The sequence below is a fragment of the Portunus trituberculatus genome, chromosome 49 (genome assembly GCF_017591435.1).
Source record: "Portunus trituberculatus isolate SZX2019 chromosome 49, ASM1759143v1, whole genome shotgun sequence".
NCBI classification, from domain to species: Eukaryota; Metazoa; Arthropoda; class Malacostraca; order Decapoda; family Portunidae; genus Portunus; species Portunus trituberculatus.
Genome location: NC_059303.1, coordinates 6,994,610 through 7,020,052, shown reverse-complemented (window position 1 = coordinate 7,020,052; position 25,443 = coordinate 6,994,610). Strand labels below are relative to the sequence as shown.

Sequence of the window (25,443 nt, the reverse complement as noted above, 5' to 3'; positions counted from 1 at the left end):
TCTTTTTTTTCTTCCTATCTTCCTCTACCTCCTCCTCCTCTTCTCTTGGCCTGGCTTTCTCCATATCTTAACACTATGAAACAAATCAAACTGAATTATGAGAGAGAGAGAGAGAGAGAAAGAGCTCGACTGTTCTTGCCTGTCCCTCTCAGTAATGCCAACTTAAAGCTGTACCCTTGCATCATTTATTCGATTTACTCATCTAACACAATGAAAATACTTAAATGGGTATTTTTTCATCTTTTCTATTATCATGATGGTGGACCTGTGGCACACAAAGGATGATAATTTATAAGACAGAGTTTGGTAACTTTTCCTGATGTTGTTGAGGGCTGCCAGTGCCAGGTTCCCCTGGAGGGGCCCTATGAGCCCTTTTTCCTGAAGATATCTCTAGAATGTTGTGTGACGAAACAGTACCTTTATCATCATTATCATTATATTCTATGCTAAACCCATATTATAATTCATTAACACCCCATGGTTGCAATCTCCTAGGAATCAATGAGGCACATCGCACGTCACGAGCACGAAACCACGCCATGTAGTTTCAGGCAGGGATGCGAACACATCTCCGTCATGGCTAGTGGCGGGAGGGAGGAGGTTCAAGAGCTATTAGAAAAGTTGCATCATTTTACATCTGGGAATGAGCTGAGGAATGCAAGAAGTGCCAGAGACATAGTAGTGGATATATCAGAGTATCTGACTAAAGACTTATCACCTGTCCAATACGGTAAGCTGCTATGCATAGGATTTGTGATTGGTGTCCAAGCAACCATTGTTTGAGGCGATCACTGCTTATTTCGATGCCTGATTGCCTGCCTAAGAGCACTTGACACAGGGGCACAATGAGAGAAATAACTTCAAAGTAAAAGACCGATAATAAATGCAAGCGTGGTATAATCTCCAAATGCTGTAACAAACCGCATGGTCACTGTTACCATAATGCCATGATAACTGACGAGTGTGCAAAATTTACTGTTGGCGCTAGCAAACTCACTGTATTTACTCGGAAAGAATTGACTGAGGTACAGAATACAGAGCTGTATTAAAGATTTCATCTCTGGGTGTGGCTTAGTTGGTGATACTCATGTGTTTGGTTGGTCCTGCAGGGTTACTGCTGCATTGCTTTCTAGGACAGCCCTGCAGGTTAAAAGTTTGGTTAAACTCGTATACATTGAGTTCAAGAGAGAAAAGTAGACATTTACCATGAACTACAGTAAAAAAAAGACGTTTTTCTAATTTGTTTTGTAAAGCAGAGCCCACGGTATTACTGGAGAAAGCTGTCAGTCTCACTGATACAAAAATAGGAGTGTAGCTACTACTGGAAAGTAGCTGGAAAGGAAACATTTTTGTAAGACACTAATATATTTTCCATTGCAAATTTCTTATTTAGTATTAATGTTAATGAATAAGTTTTGGGCAGAATACAAATTTTTCCACATGAAGTTAGGTTAGGTGTTACCTTACGTTAAATTTAGTTAAGGGATAGGTTTAGTTAGAATGTATCAATGGTCTTATTTGTATATAACACAAAAATCTCTGCATTTCGAAAAATTCCAGGTCTTTTTTTTTTTTGTATTTATTTATTTTTTTTTATCTAAGGAATATTTCCATAACCCAAGGAAATTCTTCTGATACTCAGGAGTGCTCATTTTGTGTTCTAACATTCAAAATACAACTATTGATTTATTCCTTATTACTCATTGTCAGACTGACTCCTGCTTATATACGACACACACATTATCAGTGTCTCATTCTGGCATTCATTCAGTAAGTTTGCCATTTGTAACTCACTTAAAGTGCACTAATGGGACTGACAATGAGTTAAGTGAGCAATATTTAGACTTTTTCAAAGAAGCAAGTCTAACAGAAGTGAAGATGTCTGGATACTGATGATTTGGAGATTATGTACTTGAGATAATGTGAGCTTGGGTCTTTTAGAGGCATAGAAGAGAAGTGGTTGCCAAAAACATTAGTAAATAGAGCTGTGTGCCTCGTCTTCATATTTACCAATTATGATTCTTTTCTTTCAGACTTGTACCTGAGTGATGTATTTGGAGAAAAAGGAATTATTGCATTTGGCACCAGAGTCACAAAGGAACAAGCATTTGTAGATGTCAGGAACAGCACCCTTGATTTGATCATCACAATTCTTAAGAAAGACATAAAAAAGATTATAAAATATGTTGGTGATATCACAGTAAGTATGATTTGTGCCCACACATTGGTGGATATGCATTCTTTGCATTGCTGAAAAGCCTATATGTAAAGACAGATAGATAACCTGAGACTAGATGGTGTAAGTCTTGGTATGCTCAACTCACACCAAAGAAGCTGTGAGTTTGTCTCCTGGTGTGAATGAAGGCAAATCAGCTTTAACCTTCTCGGAAACTTTCCAGGGGAATTTTGGGAATTTATTGGAAATTTTGGGAATATTTGGGAATTTTCGGGAACTTTCAGAAGGTTTTGAACGCCTTAAAAATTATAAAAGAAAAGAGGTGGCCCCTTATTTCTGAGGAGAATTAAAAGTCATGTGTAAAGAAAAATGTCTATTTCAAATTTTCAATCCAAATATAACTTCCTAAGCTTTAAATAATCTTATTTCAAAATGTGTGGCGTTATTCAGTATGTAAGCTGAAAACCTTGTTTGTAAACTAAAATTTTACTCAAAACTGGTACCTTAAAGTAATATGTAAGCAGAATAAGAAAGCAAAACTTATCATTAATAATCACTGGCTATGCCATACAAGTTAAAACAAAAGAGCAGATTGTCTCAATTTTTCACTATATTTATTTCTCACTTTGTTATTTGGTAACTTATGCTTCCTCTGAATCAGATAACACTGAATCTTCCATCACTTCACTGTCTGAATCCATTTCACTGGTGCAGATGGTTAAATTATCCTCGCCTATGTCATCTTCAAACAGTTTGAGATTAGAACGAATGGCCACCAACTTTTCAACTCGATCATTGGTAAGCCTGTTTCGCAGCTTTGTGTGTGTATTTCCATACATAGACCAGTTTCTTTCTGACGAAGCGGATGTTGGCGGTATCTGTGAGAGAATACTTGCTATTGATGACACTGGTTCTGAGCTGCAGAGCCCTTTCCACCAAGTTGCTTTTGAAACATGATGTACTGTACTAAGTTGCTAACTGGAGTTGAAGACACTTATTTTCTACAGACTTTCTTAGAGATTGTCTCATTACAATATGCATACACACATAGGGATAATATTAGGTCATTAAAAAGTGTAATATAGTAATACAAAACTACAGCTTAATCGGGAAGTAAATATATTACTAAATCCTACCAAGAATTTGCGTAACTCAAAGCAAGCTTTTGAAGTTTTGACAGTGGTCAGTGACACCAACCTTGTAGGTATTGTAATTGTACTGAAATACATTTTTTTCAATGCTTAACTGTATCTAATTAATAAGTATATTACCTAAAATTGCTTTACTTATCAATATACAGAAAAAGTTGTGAAAAATGTGAATATTCCTGAAAACTCCCAAAATTCCCGGGCCCTGAAAATTCCCGGAAAGATTCCCTGGAAAATTTCCATTTTCCCGGAAACTTTCCCACCCTTTACAACCCTACAGTCTCACCGTTCATTAAGCAAAGAAATAGATGCAGACACAACAAGACAAGGGGGTTGTAAACTTCCTACTGAGCAGAAGTCGGAGGCTAACAGTCTTGCCCACCTCCATGTCTTCTAATGTTTATTGTTTATTTGTGCTTGTCACAAGTGGCCCAAATTAATTCCATATGTAAAAAAAAAAAAATAAATAGAAAAAAAAAAAAAAAAAAAAAAAATATATATATATATATATATATATATATATATATATATATATATATATATATATATATATATATATGTTTATTATAGATTTTTTTTCCTTTTTCTTCAGAATTACACTTTGTTTCTTTACAATGCTGACAAGTCAACCAAAGTGTGTGCACATGCCCTTGAAGCCTTCTGTCTTGTTTTGGAGAAATGTTCTTCACATGTCAATGTTCAAGATATTAATTTGCATCAACTTATTGAGGGAATTTGTATCCAAACTCAGAGGTACAAAGGATCTACAGGTGAGGAATGAATGAGTTTTTGTATTGCAATGTTTTTCCTTCTATTTTGTGTTGACAAACATGTTTGCAGAAAAAAATGGGTGTGACATTTAAAACTAGATCCCAGAAATCTTAAAATCCAATGTGTAGTTCAGAAGGAAATGAGGGATCTCTTCGTGTGGGGAGTGTCTTTTAGAGATTACCCTGATAAGGTGCCATTAGGTGTAGAATATTGATGTGTATAATGTGTGATATCTCAGCATCATGATGAAAGCAAAACTTCTTATACGTAACCTTGTAAGTGTGATGAAGATATTAATCAGTATTCTTGTTAGAAGTTTCATTTACATGCTTTATATAATTTAGCAAAGAATCATCTTTTCTCAATGCAGTATTACATCATCAACTTCGGACCCTTGGAATGCTTGCAAAGGTGTTTCCTGAGAATGTTCGTCGCCATTCAAGCATGATATTGAAAATTTACAAGGAACACTTAGCCAAACATGTAAGCATCTCAAACATCAGATATGTATCAACACATTAATCAAATTTTCTACTAACTGTATGAAGATTTTTTGTTCATGGCCAGGTTTTATTATATTGGAATCAAGTACTTTTATAATGATGAAATTCCAAGTCTTCAAAGTTTCACAGATTGATATACATAGTAACTGAATTTAACTAGTGGCAATTTATTTCAGATGGGACAAAAAACAGACCTGATTGCCTTGGCAGGAGTACTTCGAGGACTGACTTTGTATCTTTGTCACTTTCCAGAAGGGATAGATGATGATCCCCTTTTATATAAAACTTTATTTGAACATGTTCGTAAAGCCTTGAATCCTAATCTGGATTTGCACCGGAGAGATGCACAAAGAGGCAAGATACTTGAAATTTTTATTTTTTGTTATTTCTATGATTTTCAAAGTGCAGTGAATAGGTGTCATTTTCTTTCCTGTGGTAGATCACACATATTTGTATATGATGGAGTACTATTGAAATCATTTGATTACCATATTTGATGGCTCATAAAACACACCTTTTCCCTAAAAAAAAGTCTCAGGAAATGAGGCTGTGTCCTGTGAGGCCAAGGTTCAGTATTGAGGCAGTGGTTGATGGCAAGTCTATGGCAACTGAGGCTCTGAAATCAAACCCCCAGACATCTTTGCACATGTAAACAAAGTGATGATTGCTAGTTCACCACAAAACAACTCTTTCAAGGTAACAATATATAATAGGTCATACTTAACGGTAATTCACATAGAATGACGTCAGTCAGGAAGAATTTGCCTAAGTGACCATGCACCACGCATTGTGTCAACCAGAACAAAACATGCTGTTGGTGATCTCACTCTTGACATGGACAAGCTTTACTGCATTCTTTACAGTGTGATGTCATTACTCCTTGAAGTAAGACACACTTTCACACAATTGAAATTGCACCTATCTTTTAACATTCTTACCTTGCATTCATGTAATAAAAAAAAAGATAAAAGAAAATTATGATCATTAGCCCTGTAGTCTCTGATTCTCTCAGTCACTGCCAATGTCATGTTTACATCTCACAAGTGACAACAGGATTGGTATGTAGGCTACTAGCAAAGATCAAAGTTTTTGAATACAAAATATTGGGATCTAATAATGATCTAACTATATGTGAAAGTCTTCAAATGTCAGGTGAAATCCTTCATGTCATATTCAGAGCTTAAATCTGCTCATTTATTTATTTATTTATTTATTTTTTATTTCAACATCTGCCAGAATTGGGTGCATCTTTTGAGCCTGTGTGTCTTGTGAGCCATCAAATATGGTAGTTAAATGAGACAAAGTTTCTATATCTGCACTACACATGCACTACCTCACACCTTTGTCTCAAAGCCTATAGGAAAGAGATGTCTGATCTCCACTGACTACAGTGTATGAGTCAGTATTGCAACATTCATGTATCCGGGCATTTTCCCTTTAGGATCTAACCAGAGCTAGTTTTCTCCTAAAGCATTGTAGAACCATCCATTTTCCCATATTTGACTTGAACAACTGAACCCATAGATAGAATGTCTGTGAATGCATAAGCAAGCCTTATCTAGCATAGTTAAGATAGATATTGATCTAGTATATAAATACGTATATGATTTAATATATATTTCTCTGTGAATAATCCTATCACCATCATTCCAACAGCTGCTCTAGAGTTGATCAGCAGCCATGGAGATAAATTTTCAGCTCAACTCTATGATCATTATGACACACTGTTCCCATGGTTTGTCCAATGGTGCTCCTCCAAGAATCGGGATGATTACAAAGCTGCAATTCCTGCCTTGGATACATTCATCACAGTGCTCTCTAACATTTTAGAACTGCAGTCACCAGAAGATAAGAAGACCGTTGAAATTTTTAAGGTATGGAAGATATTTTTTATGGAATTGTTTATCCATAGGAGTATAAGAAAATAAAAAAAATTGTTAAGTTATATAATTTGAAAGAAAATTACTTGAAAAAAATGTATATAGCTACTTTTATTTTTCAATGCTAGTACTTAAGTATTCTCTTTTATTTTCAGTATCTGCTGCAGGAGTATAATAAGATGCTTGAAACTGGCAAGAATACCAATCAAGTTAGTCTGGCAGTGAAAGGTTATGGCCTGCTTTCAGGAGCTTGTCGTATTCTCCTCTCCCCAGTGGAAGTTCATACAATGTTTTTGCAGGTCTTATCAGCTAGTCATCATGCCTTTTATCAGTAAGTATCAATTTCTTAATTTATCCTGTTCCCTGAAACTCCATCAAGAGGAAATTTTTTTATTTGTACATTCCACTCTTGCATGCTCCATCTTCATCCTCAGCACTTAGGCTTACCAGGAGAGACAAGCATAGGTTTGCATAGTGATAAACAGGCATAATATTTGAAAATATCATCATATGAATATTTCTAAAAAAGTTTTTTATTTGATTTTCTTTTGTCTTTATTGCATTTTAGAAAATGAAGTATAATGGAGACTCAGTACTCGAACTTAATTTGTTCGAAATGGCTGTTTGAGTATTAAAAAGGACTATTTATACCTATAAATCAGGTAATTCGTTCAAGTCTTAGCAAAACCTCAAGTTTATAAAAATTTTGATGTATTTTTTTTACAATTTTTATTTGTACATACTGTAAGTGAAGGCTGGTGATGGATAACTTAAAAGAGGAGGGGAGAAGAGTCCGGTGGAGGAGGGAAGTTGCCGGAGGACTAGTCATCATCCATTATTTTTTCTTTCAGTATCTAAGCTTTTTAGTATTGCAACAGGGTGTGATATTCTTCAAAACAAGGCTCAATGCATAGAGCTACATCACATTCATGACAATAATACCAAATGTCGCTCCGTTTTTTTTGGGTCATGCTAAGGCAGCAGGGAGGGGTGGGGAAGGGGATGACTAACCCATGTCAGAATGGCGGGAAACTGTGCTGATATATGCTAGACACTTCAAAGAACATAAATACTGAAGCTGGAGGGAATTTCACATGGAAACTGAGAAAGGGGCGGACATACTTGTATGTGATTGACCACAGATAGTAAGCAAAGACTCCACGTACATGTACGGGGTTGACCTCTTACGGGTTAATGGAAGTTTATAAATGAAAAACTACAGATAGAATGCAGAACAAGTCATAACTGGGGGAGGGAGAAGGAGGACACCAGGGAGCTTTTGTTTACAACCGCGTGTGTGGATGTGCGGCTATCAGGTATTTTTTCTGGTATTAAATCGAACTTTTACGTTGAAGTATTGAAAAGTTTGAGTATTTAGACATTTGAGTAATGAGTCTCCACTGTATAAGTATGAATGATAACTGAGGCCTGAGAATTAAAGATTGGGTTACAGAATCCATTAAACTTTTCACTATTTTGAAATTTTATGCTTTATGTAGTATTGATTTTGCAGATTGAAAAGAAAACTGAGAAAAATGAGAGAGAGAGAGAGAGAGAGAGAGAGATTAATGTGTGCATGTAGCTGCTTGCTTCCTTATATATTTGCTCTTTATCATAGGTCCAGTGAAATGCTTGAAAACAAGCTCTCCAATCTACCTAGCTATATTGAGGCCTTGGCAGATATCATATGCAACATGAGTACTGTAAGTTACCCTCACTATTAATGTTTTACAATTGTGTCATTAACTGAAACTTGCATGCACATAATCAACACCTGCAGTGTATTTGTAACATGTTTGTGTTAGTATATATACTGTATATATATATATATATATATATATATATATATATATATATATATATATATATATATATATATATATATATATATATATATATATATATATTTTTTTTTTTTTTTTTTTTTTTTTTTCTTTTTTTATCAAAACTCAGAGTGTTGATAGTTGCAAGTAACTACAGAAGGTACAAAAGATGGATAACTTTATGTTGGTATGATAAGAAAACAAGAAAAGATATAATAAATACTGCAATGTTCCATGAAATCTTAAGATATATTTTTTTCAAAATAACTTAGTCTGGTTTTCTTCATTATTTCAGATCAACGTTGGCATTGTTGAGAACATGCTGCAGCTTGCCCTGGCTCTTGTGGAGAATTTTCCCTCTGTGTCAGTGTATAAAACTTTTCTGGCTTATCGTGCTTTGTTCAAGTTGTTCTATGCAATTCATGGTAAAGCTGAATATTTTCAAGATTTTATTCATTCTTTTGGTAAGTGTATAGACACATTACACCAGTTTCCTCTCTGTTTCCTGATTGATTATTCAAATTCTACATTACATAATTGCACCTTTTATGCAACAAATAATTAGACAGTATGTACTACATAAGCTGTAATCATCACTTTGCCTCTTATGCCATATGTGGTGTACACACACACACACACACACACACACACACACACACACACACACACACACACACACACACACACACACACACACACACACACACACACACACACACACACACACACACACACCAAACAGCTGCACTGATAAGACATTGCTGAGCAGCTCCCAGGGAAAGTGCTTTACCAGGTATTGGAGCCTGACCTAGGGGGTAGGGGGCTATAGGGTTCTCCTGCCTCCATATTAAATAAGATTTGGATACTGTATAGACAGAATAATGGAGAAAGAAATGGAACTGAGTGGAGTGGCCAGATGTACAACATCAAAACATACACCTGGTGGTGACAACCAGCAATATATTGAAACACCTGTAGGACTGAGGAGATTGACTGAGGATAATATGGATAAGGACTATTCTGGATTTAGAGACAAAAGAGGCTATATGAACAGGCTGATAAACGTGGAAAGAGAGTTAAGGTACATGAAGGAAGTGATGTCAAGGTTAATGGACAAGCAGGACAGACTAACATCAGAAAACACAGAGCTGAGATTGAGATTAGTCAGATGTGAGAAAGTCACTGTAATCAATCAGGGATTAAAGGAGGAGATACAGGAGATAAAGAAGCAAAATGATATATTAAAGGCTACATGTCACGACTATGAAAACTCCTTAACCCCTTCACTACGGTGACGCCTATGTGGGCGTCATGAAGCCCCAGTAGCAAATACGGTGATGCCTACGTAGACTTCATATTTCTTTTCTGAGCTTTCTTCAGTTCAGTTGTCCCGTATAGTGTGTTGGATACCAACTACACATGCCGTATGCTGTTCTTGAAATCCTAGTGCTCCTCCCACCATCCTTGTCTCCACCAATCACTAAAGATAAGCTACATGTGTCCCGCCTTGTGTCTAAAATTACCCAATGGCATAGACTGTTTCCATCTCTCTCTCTCTCTCTCTCTCTCTCTCTCTCTCTCTCTCTCTCTCTCTCTCTCTCTCTCTCTCTCTCTCTCTCTCTCTCTCTCTCTCTCTCTCTCTCTCTCTCTCTCTCTCCCTCTCTCTCTCTCCTCTCCCTCTCCTTCCCTCCTCCTCTCCCTCTCGAAGATAAGTTACATCGTCCGCCTTGTAACATTCACACACACACACACACACACACACACACACACACACACACACACACACACACACACACACACACACACACACACACACACACACACACACACACACACACACACACACACACACACACACACACACACACACACACACACACACACACACACACACACACACACACACACACACACACACACACACACACACACACACACACACACACACAAATACAAAACAGCAAATTTTCTAATCTCTCTCTCTCTCTCTCTCTCTCTCTCTCTCTCTCTCTCTCTCTCTCTCTCTCTCTCTCTCTCTCTCTCTCTCTCTCTCTCTCTCTCTCTCTCTCCCTCTCCTTCCTCCCTCCCCTCTTCCTCTCGAAAGATAAGCTACATGCGTCCCGCTTGTGTCTAAAATATTAGCAAATGTCACTCTCTCTCTCTCTCTCTCTCTCTCTCTCTCTCTCTCTCTCTCTCTCTCTCTCTCTCTCTCTCTCTCTCTCTCTCTGAAGAGAGAAGCGTCCACTTTCCTCATCGAAGGTGATATAGTGACTAAAAAATAGCAGCATAATACACAAAGATGACAAGTATGACAAGCTTGCACGAGTTTCCCGCTCAAGAGCACTACCACCCGTATATCATACAGGCGGGCTTTTTTAACATCCGGTGCGAAGGGGTTAAGGAGCCTACAAAGAAAGTACAGGATGGGATTAAGGACAGGTTGGAAGGTGGATTGGGTGAAAACAAGCTGAAGGAACTACAAAATGCATAGAAACAAGAACAGGAAGAGGAAAAGTAAAATTTTCAGAGGTATTAAAGAGACAAATTCAAGAAAAAACAAAAGATGCTGTTACACAAGAAAGATCTAGTGAGAGATACAGTGGATAAGAGGAAATGTTTCTTGATTTTTGGGATGAAGGAAAAAATATCCAAACAAGTTCGTGAGAGCGTGAAGAAAGAGAATTGGCTAAAACTATTATCAAACAGGTCCAGGATAGCACACAGGAGCTGGACCAGGAGGTGGAGGAAGTGATTAGGTTGGAAAGATTTAGTGAAGTGGGTAGGAGACCAATGAAAGTGAGAATGAGATCACAGGTGTCAGTGGAGAAAATTATAAAGAAAGGGAAGCTGGCTGTTGATAATGAACATAAAGATATGGATAAAAAGAGATATGAACCTGGAGGAAAGGGAAAAAGAGAAAGTGCTAAGAATTGAAACTAAGGAAAAAAAACGAGAAAAGGACAGAGATTGAGAAAAGAATTTCTACTGGAGGGTTCTAAATATGAGACTAAAGAAGCGGTACTTACAAAAGAAGGAGATCATGGAGGAAGCAAGAAATTAATAGTGACATACTAATATAGATTGATTGTTATCCAGCATGTTGGATGTTAAGGATTATTTGACAGGAAAAGCCAGATGTAATGTGCATTGTTGAAACAAAACTAAGAGTGAAGAGCTATGTTAACTTTAAAGAGGAGGGATATAATAGCTGGAGAAGAGACAGGAGGGGTAAAGGGGGAGGAGGAGTTCTGATAATGGTTCCATGATAATATATGTGTGAAGGATGTGCAATATGGTGAGGACAAGGTGGAAGTAAAGGGAATAACAATCAAAACAGAAGAATTGAAAAAAAAAAAATCATAGTTACATATGTGCCACTTAAGACGAATACATGGGGAACTGAGAACACAAAGATGTGCAAAGAAGGGTGATTAAGTGCTTAGGTAATATGATAAGACATGATGGAAGGATACCTCTAGTTGGAGACTTTAACTGTAAAAAAATAAACTGGAGAGAGATGGAAGTAATGGATAGTGCTGGACAATGGAGCGAGGAGGTGTTACAGTTGACTGGATAATACAATGAATCAGTGGGTGGAGGAGTCAACAAAGTACAGGAGGGAAGAAGAACCATTGATGCTTGACCTAGTATTCACAAAGAAGCCAGAGCCCCCTCCCAGCATACATTACCTTAGTCCCATGGGAAGAAGTGATCATGTGACATTAGAGCTGGAAATACTGGAGGAGGATGGGATAAGATTCAGAGATGACTACAAAAAAGAGATGAAATTATGCAGAAACTGATATTGAAAAATTAAGGAAATATTTTGCTGATATTGAATGGAGAAACACTATGTTACGGAAGGCCAAAACAAGGGAAATATGAAATATTTTTACAGAGATATAATGAAGGAGTAAAGAAATATATGCCTTTTTATAGCGTTATGAACAAAAATACAAGCTTGGTACAATGGTAGATGCACAGAAGCTAAAAAAGGCAAAAGATAAAGCTTGGAAAAATCTCATAAAACAGAGAAATGACATTAACAGACAGCAGTATAAGGATGCGAGAAATGAATATATTAGAGTAAGGAGAAAGGAAGAAAAATTTTCAGAAAGATGTGGTGCGTAAAAGCAAAGACGAACCCAAGCTTTTTTATAAATTTATAAATGGCAAAATGAAAAATAAGGAATCTATAGAAAAAATAATTAAAGGAGGGAAGACATACCTAGAAGAGAAGGAAAAGTATGAAATAATGAATGAGAGTTTCAAAACTGTGTTTGCTGTACACTGTATAAGAGGATTTTGCAGAACCAAATAGGAAATTGCATTGCCAAGGATTACAGGAAATCACAGTGCACAAAGAGGATATTGGAAGATTATTTGATAATTTTGATGTCAGAAAAGCAATGGGGCTGGATGGTGAATTAGGCTGGGTGCTAAAAGAATGTAAATAGCAACTGTTGGATTCACTTTGGGAAATAATTGCAAGTTCACTAAATGACGAGAAAGTTCCGCTAGAATGGAAGAGAGCCAATGTAATACCGATATTTAAAGGAGGTAAGGCAACTAATCCATTAGATTATAGACCAGTGTCACTTACAAGCGTTATGGGGAAGTTATGTGAAATAATTGTCAAAGAAAAATGGGTTAAACATCTGGAAGAAGAACAAGTCATATCAAACAGACAATTTGGGTTCAGGAGAGGACGGTGTTGTGTGTCGAACTTCTTAAGCTCCTACTCGAGAGTAACAGAAGGACTGGAAAACAGAGATGGATGGGTGGATGCAGTATACCTGGACATAAAAAAGGCTTTTGACAAAGTCCCTCATGGAAGACTACTTTGGAAGCTAGAGAACATAGGAGGACTGCGAGGAACTTTGTTAGAATGGACAAGGGATTATTTGAAGGACAGGGAGATGAGAACTAAAATCAGAGATACATACTTATCTTGGGATAAAGTAACAAGTGCAGTGCTACAAGGGTCAGTGTTAGCCCCCATTATGTTTCAGATATATATTAACAACATTCACAATTATATTAATTTGTTTTGCTGATGATGCAAAGCTCTAAGAGATCAACAAAAACCTGGGAGGACTGTGTGCTGTTACAGGAGGATATAAACTAAAGCTTTGAGTGGAGTAAGAAATAGAAATTGGAGTTCAATTCCAAGAAATGACATGTAATGGAACTAGGAAAGAGCAAAAGAAGACCAGTATGGAACTATCTGATGGGAGAGGAACAAATAATGAAAACTAAAGAGGAAAAAGATCTGGAAGTGATTATACAGGAAAATCTGAACCCTGAAAAACACATAAGCAAGATATTTGGATTATCATATAATATGTTGACTAATATAAGAGTGGGCATTTCATGGACAAAGACATGATGAAAAAAATTATCACAAGCATGATACGTCCAAAGCTGGAATATGCAGCTGTGATGTGGTCTCCGACCTCGAAAAAAGGTATAAGAAGATTGGAACGGATATGGAAGATTGCTACAAAGATGATATTGGAACTAAAGGACCTAACATATGAAGGTCTTCCAACTTTACAAGACAGAAGAGAACAAGGAGACCTAATAACAATGCACAAGATAGTCAATGGCATTGAAAAGATAGACAAGGAAGACCTGGTGCTGGTGACAAGATAGAAGGACAAGAGGACATGTAAAGAAGTTGAGGATGAGGCAGTGTGTGAAGGATATTGGTAATTAGTTTTCCACGTAGAATGGCAGAGAAGTGGAATGCATTGAATAGTGAAGTTGTTACAGCACATAATGTGTATAACTTTAAAGTAAAATTGGATAAATGGAGACATGGAGACAGGACACTATGAGCCCTACTTGAACCCTGTACAACACAGCTAGGTAAATACACACTGTATCAAGGAAGATTCTATTATTTATTATATTCATCATTATATTTCTTTTTTACAGTGTATAAATCAATCATTCACACATCCTCACATGCCCCGGAAATTGACTCTGTGAAGAAAGAGAGTGACTTATGGAAGGAATCCTATGACAGTGAAGAAAGGGAAGGAAAATGGGAGGGTTTTAAGAAAGAAGCTGTAACCTACAAGAACTATTTGCCTCTATGGAAGGCTATCATGATGCCAGAGAAAGTGGCCTATGTTAAAATTCCAGGTAAGCTTGTGTACATTCTCATGAAATATTATTGATTTATGAATTAATTAGAATTATATATATATATATATATATATATATATATATATATATATATATATATATATATATATATATATATATATATATATATACTTATGATGTGTCTTATTTCCAGGTGTTTCAGCTGCTTTATTGACTGAAATAAGCTCACAATTATATTCAGAATATATATCAGCAACAATTGAAATATCTGAAAAGTTGGACTTATCTACATTCAAGCAAGAAGAAATTGAAAAAGTAAGTAATACACTTATGAATTTTATGAGTAAATCTTTGTTCCATAATGTATTGATATGGTGACTGATATATCTCCATTGCAGGATGGCTCTACAAATGATAGCAGTGATGTTGCTACTTCAGACCCAATTTCTGGATTAAGTGCAAAAACTCCTAAAGATTTCCAGGTGAGAAAATTTTGCTGGCTTAAAGAATAGCAATACTGTATATTCCTTGTTTACTTGGGAGTTTTTTTTTTTTCCTCTTCCAAAAAAATCAGGCTTTGAATGTCCTCATTGATTTTTCTCAAAGTACATACCTTTTTTTCCCCTATAGCTTTTTATTATATATGGGTTCCTCTTACAAGGATGTGAAGTGCCTGGTTTTGGGAAAGTGGTGATGATGGATTACTCTCATATTAATGGAATAACTCAACTCTTGAAATGTACTTGGTTTTTGAAAGCTTAATACCTATCCACTGATATAATTTATAAATAAATTTCCCTCCTACAATTGCTTGCAAAGAAGCAAGAGTACTTTGGGAAAAAAATAGTGTAATTTTTTTATTATAATTGATTAACATCATCATAGGTAGTTACAAATAATTTCTATATTCTATGCTATCTGCAGGTTTATATGAATATTATTGCACTTTTGGAAGAAGTCTTACCACTACAGTATGAAGATCAGCTACAGGCTCATGTCAGTCGTCTTTGCTGGTTTTTCATTCGCTGCTCCTCTGAACAACCACTTGTCTCAGCTCACTATACTTCCCTCACCACAATTCTTGTGTGTGCACAGAAGATTCACTACTTTGAGAAGAAAAAGGTATTTATTTATGCTTGCAAAGTTCAGGACTAATTCTAGCATGTTGTTTTTGTTGTGCTAGATCATTAGGTGACTGAGTTTTACTTTGAGTAAAGTTTCTAGAAAGAGTTTGCATATATATATATGTACTGTACTGCCTTTTGAAGGTGACAGATAAAAAAGTAGCAAGTGGTGTATATGGAGGCATTGATGGTTATGGAAGATGTGAAAGTGTGTGACCCTTGCAAAACAGTTAGGTATAATTGGAGAGAGCCATCATTGTAAATTACCCTAACCCCTTTTTCCCCTTAAGGATCCAGAGGTAGAGACATTGATTCATCTGATCACTAGTTACGTGAAGGATGTGCTGCAGCGATGCCGACAGTTAAGAGACCAACTCCTTGCATCATGCCTCACACTCATTCTGAAACTTCCTGTCTGCATAGTCATAGAGATCTTCCCCAGATTAATAGTTCCATTACAAGTAGGTTCACTACAGTTCTACATATATTGCTATGTTAAACACTGTAAACACTATATTATGTCTGACTATACCTATGTACCTTTACAGCACACAGTGTAGATATTTTATTATTCATATGATATGTGATAAATAGACAGCCCTTATTTAAGCAAAGCTTTTCAAACAGCTTTCATCTAAACTTACACTAAAAGCTTTGATAGTAATTGTATAAAAAGCATATATGAAGGTAAATAAATTATGTGAATTCAAGAATATATATTAATCTTTTCATGGAAATGTTTCTCTCCATAATTCTATGTGTGTTATATGTTTATTCAATTCTATGTTATACTTTTAGATGGCCTTACACCTGGGTGTTAGCTACTTACCACTGGCTGAAGTATGTATAGCAGCTTTGTATAAATGGACTCATATTTTGCCCAGTGATACACTGCACCAGCATCTTCCAGTAGTACTCCCTCTCCTCCTCCCATACCTTCAATCCAAAGGTGAGCAGTAACAATAGTTTAGGAGTTGCATGAATGGTAGTTTAAAAAAATATTTTGGTTTCTTGTTTGAGAATTTTAGTAAGATTTTTACGTGACTGACATTCTTTATTTAGTAAAATTTTGCATGGTATCAGTTTCATAAACATTGAGAAACATCAGAGGTATGAGGCAGCAAGATTGCTAAAGCACTACTACATACCTGGTTATTAGAAGTAAATATTAACAGCAATTGATACTCTTGTTGGAGGCAGTATCACATAAGCAACAAAAGATACATCTATTTGGAGGCAGTGTCACATTGGCAACAAAAGATACTCATATTATAGACGGAATGTCATTAGGAAGAGAAACTTCTATGGGAAGTATTATCTCAGCCAAGCTTCAGCTGTATGTGACGCATTTAAGGTGGAGTGAATATGGAAGATGCAATGATTACTGTATTTAGTTAGTCTTTATTTAACTTGGAATGAGATCCTGCTCCCAGGGTAATACTAAGCTGTACTAGCCATCCATTAGTGACTTTTAAAAAGAAAGTTATATTGTATTAAGAAATGTTAGTTGTGTAATGTCCATAGGCTTTTCCACTAGCATTTTGTCAATAAATTTTTCGTTGCATTGGTTTTTATTTTGTAATTGCATTTTCAGAGACTGGAGAAGTTGAGGTGCAAACAAGGGTTGTTACTGTGAAAATGGCTTTTGCAAATCAAAAACGGAAAGTAGATCAAAAGAAAATACTTTCTAGCAAACAGGTATTTATGTTATTGCAATTAAGAATCAAGTACCAATACTATTATATACAGTGGAGACTCAATACTTGAACGTCTAAATAGTCAAACTTTATGTCAAGTGTCTATACAGGTGTGGCAGGGTAAATCAAATGCAGAGAGTCAATTTCTTGGCGTTTACTCATTGGAGCCACGGATACAAGTTCTTCCTCTTAAGCGCCATTCCTTCGCTCTCCCAGGACCCTCATCAAAACAAACCCCCGAAAACAACTGACGATAGAGAAGCGTGAGGCGCGCATTATGAATGTTAACAGACTCCCTTCTCTTTAAACAAAAAAAAATCAAAGCACTTTCACAAAAAGAAATGAGGCAAATACTAACTGAAAAACAAAACAATGCAATTGAGCAATCTCTTACTATTATCTTAACATACATATATGTAATCACATTACATACACAAAGATCCATTTTCAAAAACTCTAGCTATTTTCAATGGATTGACTCCCTTTTTAGTGAGCACATCTGCTAGCTGTGCTTTTGATTCTAACCAGAAAATCTTTACTTCCTCATTTTGTATCATTTCTTTGAGAATAGCTAGATCAATTCTTAATCTCTTTTCTGACACACTCTTTACTGAGTACACATTATCAAAAAGTGAATGATTGTCAACATAGAGCTCCACTGTCATTTTGCTTTCCCTGTTGTACAATATCTGAGACAACATGTGTCCTAGATAAAAGGCCATATCTACTGCCTCCACAGCTGCTAGTGTTTCTGAGGCCAGGGTACTCTTAACAACTCTTCTTATTTTCTTGGCCTCCCAGTATAAAGGACAACTATTTCCATTCTCTCCAACAAGAAAAATCACAAAACCTCCAGCACTACTGAATCCATCAGGAAGATTAGCATGTGAAGCATCACTGTACACAGCCAACTTGCACTTGGTAACATCACCTAAACATGGGAAGTACATTGAGCTCTTAAAAGTACAGGCTTTTCTTAGACACTTGTTTGCCTCAAGCAAATCTTCTACTTTGGGTGTGTTTACTTTACAACTAAGTTCCAATACATCATATGACAAATCAGGTCTTGAGTTGGTACATAACCACCCTAGTTGGCCTACTAGACTCCGAAAATTCTCCTTTTCTTCTTCATTACACTCCACATTCTTATTAAGTCCTCTCATGGCACTCACATTAACACAGTCTAAAGTCTTGCAGTACTCATTTTGGTGAAGTGTTACACCAAGTTCATTTTGTACAACATTCATTCCTATGTATCTGAAAACAGTGTCATTTTGTTCCCTAACTTGAAAATGCCTCCTGATCTGAGCAATGACAATATTTTCAAATCTCTCAGTTCCTCCCCACAAAAAATCATCTACATGCATCAAAACATTCCACACAGTTTTCCTTCACAATGCCAATAGAATGCTGCAGGGTCAGTTTTCACCTGAATACACCCCGTCTTTAACAAGAAACTCTTCACTGTTAGATACCAATTCCTAGCAGCATCATTAAGGCCATAGACACATTTTTCAATTTCCATAGCAAACTGTCATCACAACCAGCCTCATCAGGGGGAACAAGATACACTTCTCGCTCAAGGTGTTCACTTTGTAGGAATGCAGCTTTAATGTCAATGGAATTCACTGCCCATCCTTTGGATGACAATATAGCCATGAATGATCTCAACACTTCCTTACTCACTGTTGGTGAATCTGACTGAACCTTTTCTTTTCTTCAAAACCTCTGGCAACCAGCCGTGCTTTCATTTTCTTTTTTCCTTCATTGGTTTCTTTTTCTGTCACCACCCATCGAGTAGATAATGCCTTTTGACCTTTGTTTGGCACCTCCTCAAACACACCAAATCTCTTCCAGCTCTTCAGTTCATCATCTTTTGCTTTATCAAGTTCAGTCTGTTTTACATTTTCACAAGCCATCACTATTTCATTGGGTTCTTGCACTTCATCTCTTTCCACAACTGGTGTCCATTCTTCAACATCACTATTCCAATCAATGGCTGATACATGTCCATTTTCATACTCAATATTCCTCCAGCTACTATATTTTCCAGTAGCTTTTCCAGCACGACTGTGTACAGTAACTGTCTGCCACTCATCTGAGTTCTTAGGTAGGAATTTCACTCTCTGTCCAATCTTAGGAACACTTTTCAAGCTTACACTGTCCTTGGGTGTGTTCACAACTGAAGACTGGTCCACTTTTTCCTCTTCCACTGTTTCACTACCACTTACATCTTTTCCATATTTTCCACTGGATTTACTACTGCCTCAATCTCTTTCTTGTCACTTCTGATTTTGTCTTCATTTTCCTTTTTATGCCTTAACATACCCAGTAGTGCACTCCTCCCTTCTGCAGTGTCTCTTTCAAACCGGTATGGCATCTCTTGAACGTGTGTTTCATGTGCTCTCACAATATTGGATCCATACTTCAAGATTACTGTCTTACCATCTTGACCAATAACTGTGGCTGGGCCTTTCCATTCCTTTTGTTCATCTCTCTTAAAGTAGACATGGGCTCCACTTTTATGGACTTTACCACTGGATCTCACTTTGTGCCTTAGTGCTCGTCGTATCTTCTCTGAAGTCTCAGCAGCAATGAAAGCTTTCCTGGCAGAGTGACTGGCATTGAGATGTTTAGCTACCACTTCACTTGTTGTTGTACCTTCAAGTGCCGGAAGCTCGTCACTCAAAGTACACGGTAGATTAGGGTTACGCCCGTACACGAGTTGATATGGGCTGAAACCAGCTACCATCTGAAGACAGTTTTTTGCATTAACTGCCCATGCTAAGGCCACCTTTAAAGACAAGTCTGGTTGCTCTGCTATTATTTTGTTGACCATTTCATCTATGACTGCATGATTTCGCTCACACAGGCCATTGCTGAAGGGAGAATGTGCTGCTGTATGCATTATGCAAATGTTCATGTTCTCACACATATCTAGGAATGTACTATTGGCGAACTCTCCACCGTTGTCGCACAAAAATTTCCTAGGGGCTCCTAAACCAGATCCCAACCATGTCTCAATAAGCTTCTCTACAATCTCCTTTGGCTCTTTACTTCTTGTTACACACGATTTTGAGAACCTTGTTGCCATGTCCACCATATGTAGGAAATATATATCTCCTTTCTTGTATTCCTTCAGGTCTATAGCCACAACTTCATTGAATTCCTTTGCCATGTTTACACTAACAACTGGCCTGGATGGTGTTTTCTTATACTTCATGCATATCTCACAAGCATCTGACACTTCTTCAGCATATACATTGCAAATTTCATCTTCAACACCTGCATCCTTCAATAACTGAATCAGTCTCTTACTTGTGGGATGACCAAACTGCTGATGTAGTTTTTCAATCTTCTTTCTCTTTTCCTTTTCATCATTACCCAAAGTTAGCATTATTTCCTGTGTTATCTTCCAGGTTTCTTTCTTGTCCCTTATTGGAAGATAGTAATGTCCTGAGGGTGTGCAACTCAAATCTACAGTTTTTCCATGAATGATGGCAGTATCATTTTCTAGGTCTATTTTCATCTGTGCTCTTTTCATTGCCTTCTTACTAAACAAAAGTGGTATAGAGCAATCCACTACATCAGACGTTACACTTGCTCTGTTACCTATGATGTTCACAGGAAATTTTACCTTTTTCATTGATTTGTACTCAACTCCATCTCCAAACCTGAATACTGTTCCACTTTCTTGCTCTTCTATCTTCGATTTTTCTTCCTCTGACAAAGTCTGTGTGTATGATTCCAACCAGTCAATGCCACACACTGTAGTATTGCAGGCAGTGTCTAGAATGGCATAACTAACAGACTCTGCCATTAACACTGGCATCACTGTAGAATTCTCAACAACAGCATATGACTCTGCCTCTTTGTACTCATCTTCAGTATAATTGGTTACATACACACTTCTTGTACATGCTGGGGACAAATGATACTCTGAGCCACATATGAAACACTTTCTAACATTACCAAACCTGTCAGCACTGTTTTTCTGTCCACTTCTCTCACTTCTATAACCCATACTTCCTCTAGCTCTAATTCCTCCACGTCCTCTTCTCCTTGTGACCACATTGACATCCTCTGTGTTGAACACCGGTTCAGATTTCACTACAACTGCAGGAGGCTCACTGACACTGTTCCCAGACCCGGCACCTAAGGACAGCACTTCTTGACTACCAAAGAATTTCTTGAGGGCTTTCTGCATAGAATCAAACATTTCATCTGGCTCACTGAAAGACACTGCTGTCAACACTATCTGTTTGTCTTTAACTTCTAGTCCGGCACAGTCCAACAGCTTGAATGCCAAAATACACTTTGGTATACTCACTTTGTACTTCTCCAAAGCCGAATTCCTCTTCACAAACTCCAAGATATACTGCTCCATAGTACCTTCCTTTCCTTTCTTGTAGCTGTCGAACCTCGTCCACGCCTCATACGCAGCTGACATCTCATCCTTTTTTGTACCATTTGTCCAGATGTCTCAACAAAACCTCCACTCCATCATCCTTCGCCAAATCATCAATGTTAACTTCCTCAAAAATCTTGCCTCTCACCTCACTTCCTTCTGGGAATGCCAAGGCGACGGTCACAGCTTGTTTCTTCTTCTCAACATTAGTGACAAGCTGCCATCCCCTTAATTCCTGCTTCCACCGGTCATAGGTCTTGTCCCCCTCCAAATCTTGGGACCAATGCTCGCCCGCCGTTGTCGCCCATGTTTACCTCGTCTTCTTTCTTCCTTGTTTTCGAGTGTCGCCTTCACCCTGCCACGCAACTACGCTCTGCTACCATTTGTCAAGTGTCTATACAGGTGTGGCAGGGTAAATCAAATGCAGAGAGTCAATTTCTTGGCGTTTACTCATTGGAGCCACGGATACAAGTTCTTCCTCTTAAGCGCCATTCCTTCGCTCTCCCAGGACCCTCATCAAAACAAACCCCCGAAAACAACTGACGATAGAGAAGCGCGAGGCGCGCATTATGAATGTTAACACGTATATATATATATATATATATATATATATATATATATATATATATATATATATATATATATATATACAGGGTGATTCACGAGTTTCTCTGGAAAGTTTAAGTACTGCAAGTTTACACAATTCTAAGCTGAAAATACTCTATAAGTATAGGTGTTTTCTGCAATGGTTAACGAGTGGGAGGAATTTTAGATTTCAATCCAGACGGGAAGACAGCCACCAGGAAGCAGCTGGCTCCCGCCACCCCCTCGCGACCTTGAAACCACTTAGTTGCCAAGTTGCTGATTTCTCTTAATTTTTACTAGCATTCTTTCAGTCTGAATTATTATTATTATTATTTTTTTTTTTTTTTTTTACCAAGTATGTGATCAATTGTTTTAGGGAACTACGCCACTTTTTCATGGAATAGGCTTTGCGGACACCTAAAGTATTATTGACGGATATAAACATTGCAAGATGGCATTAATTATGATGGATACCTCTTAAAAAAAAACACACCTTGACTTTTACCTCATAGGTGGTGTAGAAAAAAAGTCTAGTACAGAAGAATATTGTTGAATAGTTACTGGTGTGATCAGTAGTGTGGCATTGCAAGTGTAGCCTAGCCTAGCACAGATGTCTCGCCGCACTGAATACGTCCTTCAAGAATATTTCAACTCAATCCCTGTCACGCATGAGAATAACAATGCAACACACCTGATGATAATAAAGAAAAAAAACTTTAATTCAGACTGAAAGAATGCTAGTAAAAATTAAGAGAAATCAATATTTTCTGCTTAGAATTGTGTAAACTTGCAGTACGTACTTAAATTATCCGGAGAAACTTGTAAATTACCCTGTATATATATATATATATATATATATATATATATATATATATATATATATATATATATATATATATATATATTATTTATTTATTTATTTTATTTTATTTTATTTATTTATTTTTTTTTTGTCAAGCTGTTGCATTTGGATGCCTTGTCTTGCCTGTGTTATTCCACAAGGATATTTACCTAGTGCATAAAATGATAGATGTATTTGCCTTTACATTTAGTTATTTCCTTGATGTGGGGTGGTATCTGAAGGAAACAGATAGTAACATAATATCTGACTGTAAAAATCTAATCTCTATATAGGTATGAAGTTGAGATCCCACATTGAAAGGAGGTGCAGGATATATTTTATAGGAAAATTGTTAGATAAGAGTCATTATTTCATTATTCTGTTTTTTAGAGAATATCATAAGTTATAGAAAATTATATTAGGTATAGAAGACACTACTGTGTGTGGAATACCAATACCTAGTTTATTTACATTAGAACTTCAACAATTAGATTCAGTAAAAATTGTGTGATGTTTTATGTTAATCTGGAATTATGGAGTTTAATTTAGATTGTTAAATGAGGTTGAATATTATTAAATTTTTACTTTTGTAGGTTGATGATACAGCAATGAAAAAGATTCAGTCTTCAATTTTGCAACTGATTGGTGGGCTGGACCCTAGCCTAGGTCAGTATGTGATCCCTCAAGATTCTGACTGCTTGGCTGCTGCTGCTGTGCGCTGGGATTGCCAAAAGCACATCAGATTTGCTATGCCTTTTGGGCAAGCCAAAATTGATGTGTATCTCGGTAATGAAAATGTCTTTTTGTGATAAGAAATGTAGAGTATAACTTTTTATATTGTTAAGCAATTTTGTTAGATATTTCTTTGATAGACTTTTTTTATTCTTTCTCAAAATTTTCATTGCTTTGTTGTTTGAGAAAGTAAATTCTCTGAAATAAGACTGTTGAAGAAAGGAATGAGGCTGAATTGGGAGATAGTTTATATCACAATTTTATTTGTGTAATACGTATTTAATGAGATATACAGAATTGAGTTTATATGTAAGAAGGAAATATTGATATAAAGCATGGCACTGTACCATTTGAAAATTGGGAAGATATTTTACTATGCCATGTGAATGGGATTATCATAAAGGAAATAAATGGAGACATGAAAATAGATATAATAATAATAGTTAAAAAGGCACGAAGAGAAGGCAGACTGACTGAGTCCATCCTTTTTTTTTTTTTTTTTTTTTTTTTTTTTTTTTTTCTTGAGCATAAAATAGACATTGAGTTGATATCAATTCTTTATACAATTTGTAAAGTTTGCATTTTTATATTCATTATGTTTACTTTTTCCTTTACTTTGCAGATGACCTTCTTCCCAGAGTTGTAGATCTTGCCTTAAATTCAAGTGACAGACAGACAAAAGTTGCAGCCTCAGAACTTTTACATTCTATAGTCATTCTCATGATTGGCACAGGTAAATAGAATGTTTTATGTATGCATATGGTAAATTAAATCTTTTACTGGTTGAATTTTGTATGAGCTTGCCATAATAGAAACGGATTCCCTTGAGAGTTTTAGATTATTGTTTTACCTTATCATTGCCAGATTTTGCTTTAGTTATATTGAGACACCTATAGTTCATCCTTGCTCACTCCTTGATCTATTTATTTGGTCTACACTGATCCAGCATGGTCACCAGAAGGTATTAAGGCACAGCATTGGCAACATTTCATTATTCTTAGTTGTGGTTTGTGAATTACAGGAATAACGTTTTCAAAGTATTTAAAAGATGTGTCCAGGGAATTTATATCCAATCTCTGTCCCTTCCAAACTATTGTTCTCAAAGTTTTCTTAATCTTTTGAACAATTTAAGCTTCTTGGACAGCCTCTTTTGACAAATATTTACCTTACATTACAACTGGCCACAGTTCATTATTTTCAAGAAACTTCAGAAAGTATAGTTTTAGAAGGACAAGAGCAGCAAAGAACATCAATTTCCTAAACTTTGCTAGTTTTAAACAAGAATATTTTGAAGTTATTTTTATTTAATTGTATATTTATAGTGCTACTGTTTTTTTTTCAATGAATAATTTGTTATTTTTATTATTAATAATAGTATTAGTATTAAATACATTGGACATGAATAATGCCATGAAACATGATGGCACAATGTTGCTATATTTCATATTTCAAATAAAGGAGCAGAGTGAGGGAAATGAGAAAACCTCTCCTTCATATTTTTACTCTCACATTGAAAATTCCTTTAAGGCTGTGTTACTCTAGCACTTTTTCCGTCGTTGAGGATTTCCATAATTTTTTATGATTCTGTCAACTCTTTCTGTTGTCATGAGTTAGATGAAATGCACTGTTTTCCTTTAGCAT

General features: G+C 36.4%; 1 protein-coding gene across 1 annotated transcript in view; it reads left to right on the top strand.

Moving 5' to 3' along the window:
- Nucleotides 1-542: 542 nt before the first annotated feature.
- Nucleotides 543-25,443, top strand: part of LOC123499369 (DNA-dependent protein kinase catalytic subunit-like) — a 68,260-nt gene continuing 43,359 nt past the window's right edge. Inside the window, exons 1-18 of the mRNA XM_045247282.1 lie at nt 543-730; nt 2,034-2,200; nt 3,917-4,094; nt 4,466-4,578; nt 4,775-4,952; nt 6,255-6,472; nt 6,634-6,809; nt 8,097-8,181; nt 8,597-8,765; nt 14,242-14,451; nt 14,609-14,730; nt 14,814-14,897; nt 15,340-15,537; nt 15,830-16,000; nt 16,338-16,488; nt 17,134-17,237; nt 23,664-23,856; nt 24,425-24,535. Of these exons, the coding sequence (XP_045103217.1) occupies nt 577-730; nt 2,034-2,200; nt 3,917-4,094; nt 4,466-4,578; nt 4,775-4,952; nt 6,255-6,472; nt 6,634-6,809; nt 8,097-8,181; nt 8,597-8,765; nt 14,242-14,451; nt 14,609-14,730; nt 14,814-14,897; nt 15,340-15,537; nt 15,830-16,000; nt 16,338-16,488; nt 17,134-17,237; nt 23,664-23,856; nt 24,425-24,535 (2,782 nt within the window). The 5' untranslated portion in view covers nt 543-576. The remainder of the gene's footprint in view (nt 731-2,033; nt 2,201-3,916; nt 4,095-4,465; nt 4,579-4,774; nt 4,953-6,254; nt 6,473-6,633; nt 6,810-8,096; nt 8,182-8,596; nt 8,766-14,241; nt 14,452-14,608; nt 14,731-14,813; nt 14,898-15,339; nt 15,538-15,829; nt 16,001-16,337; nt 16,489-17,133; nt 17,238-23,663; nt 23,857-24,424; nt 24,536-25,443) is intronic.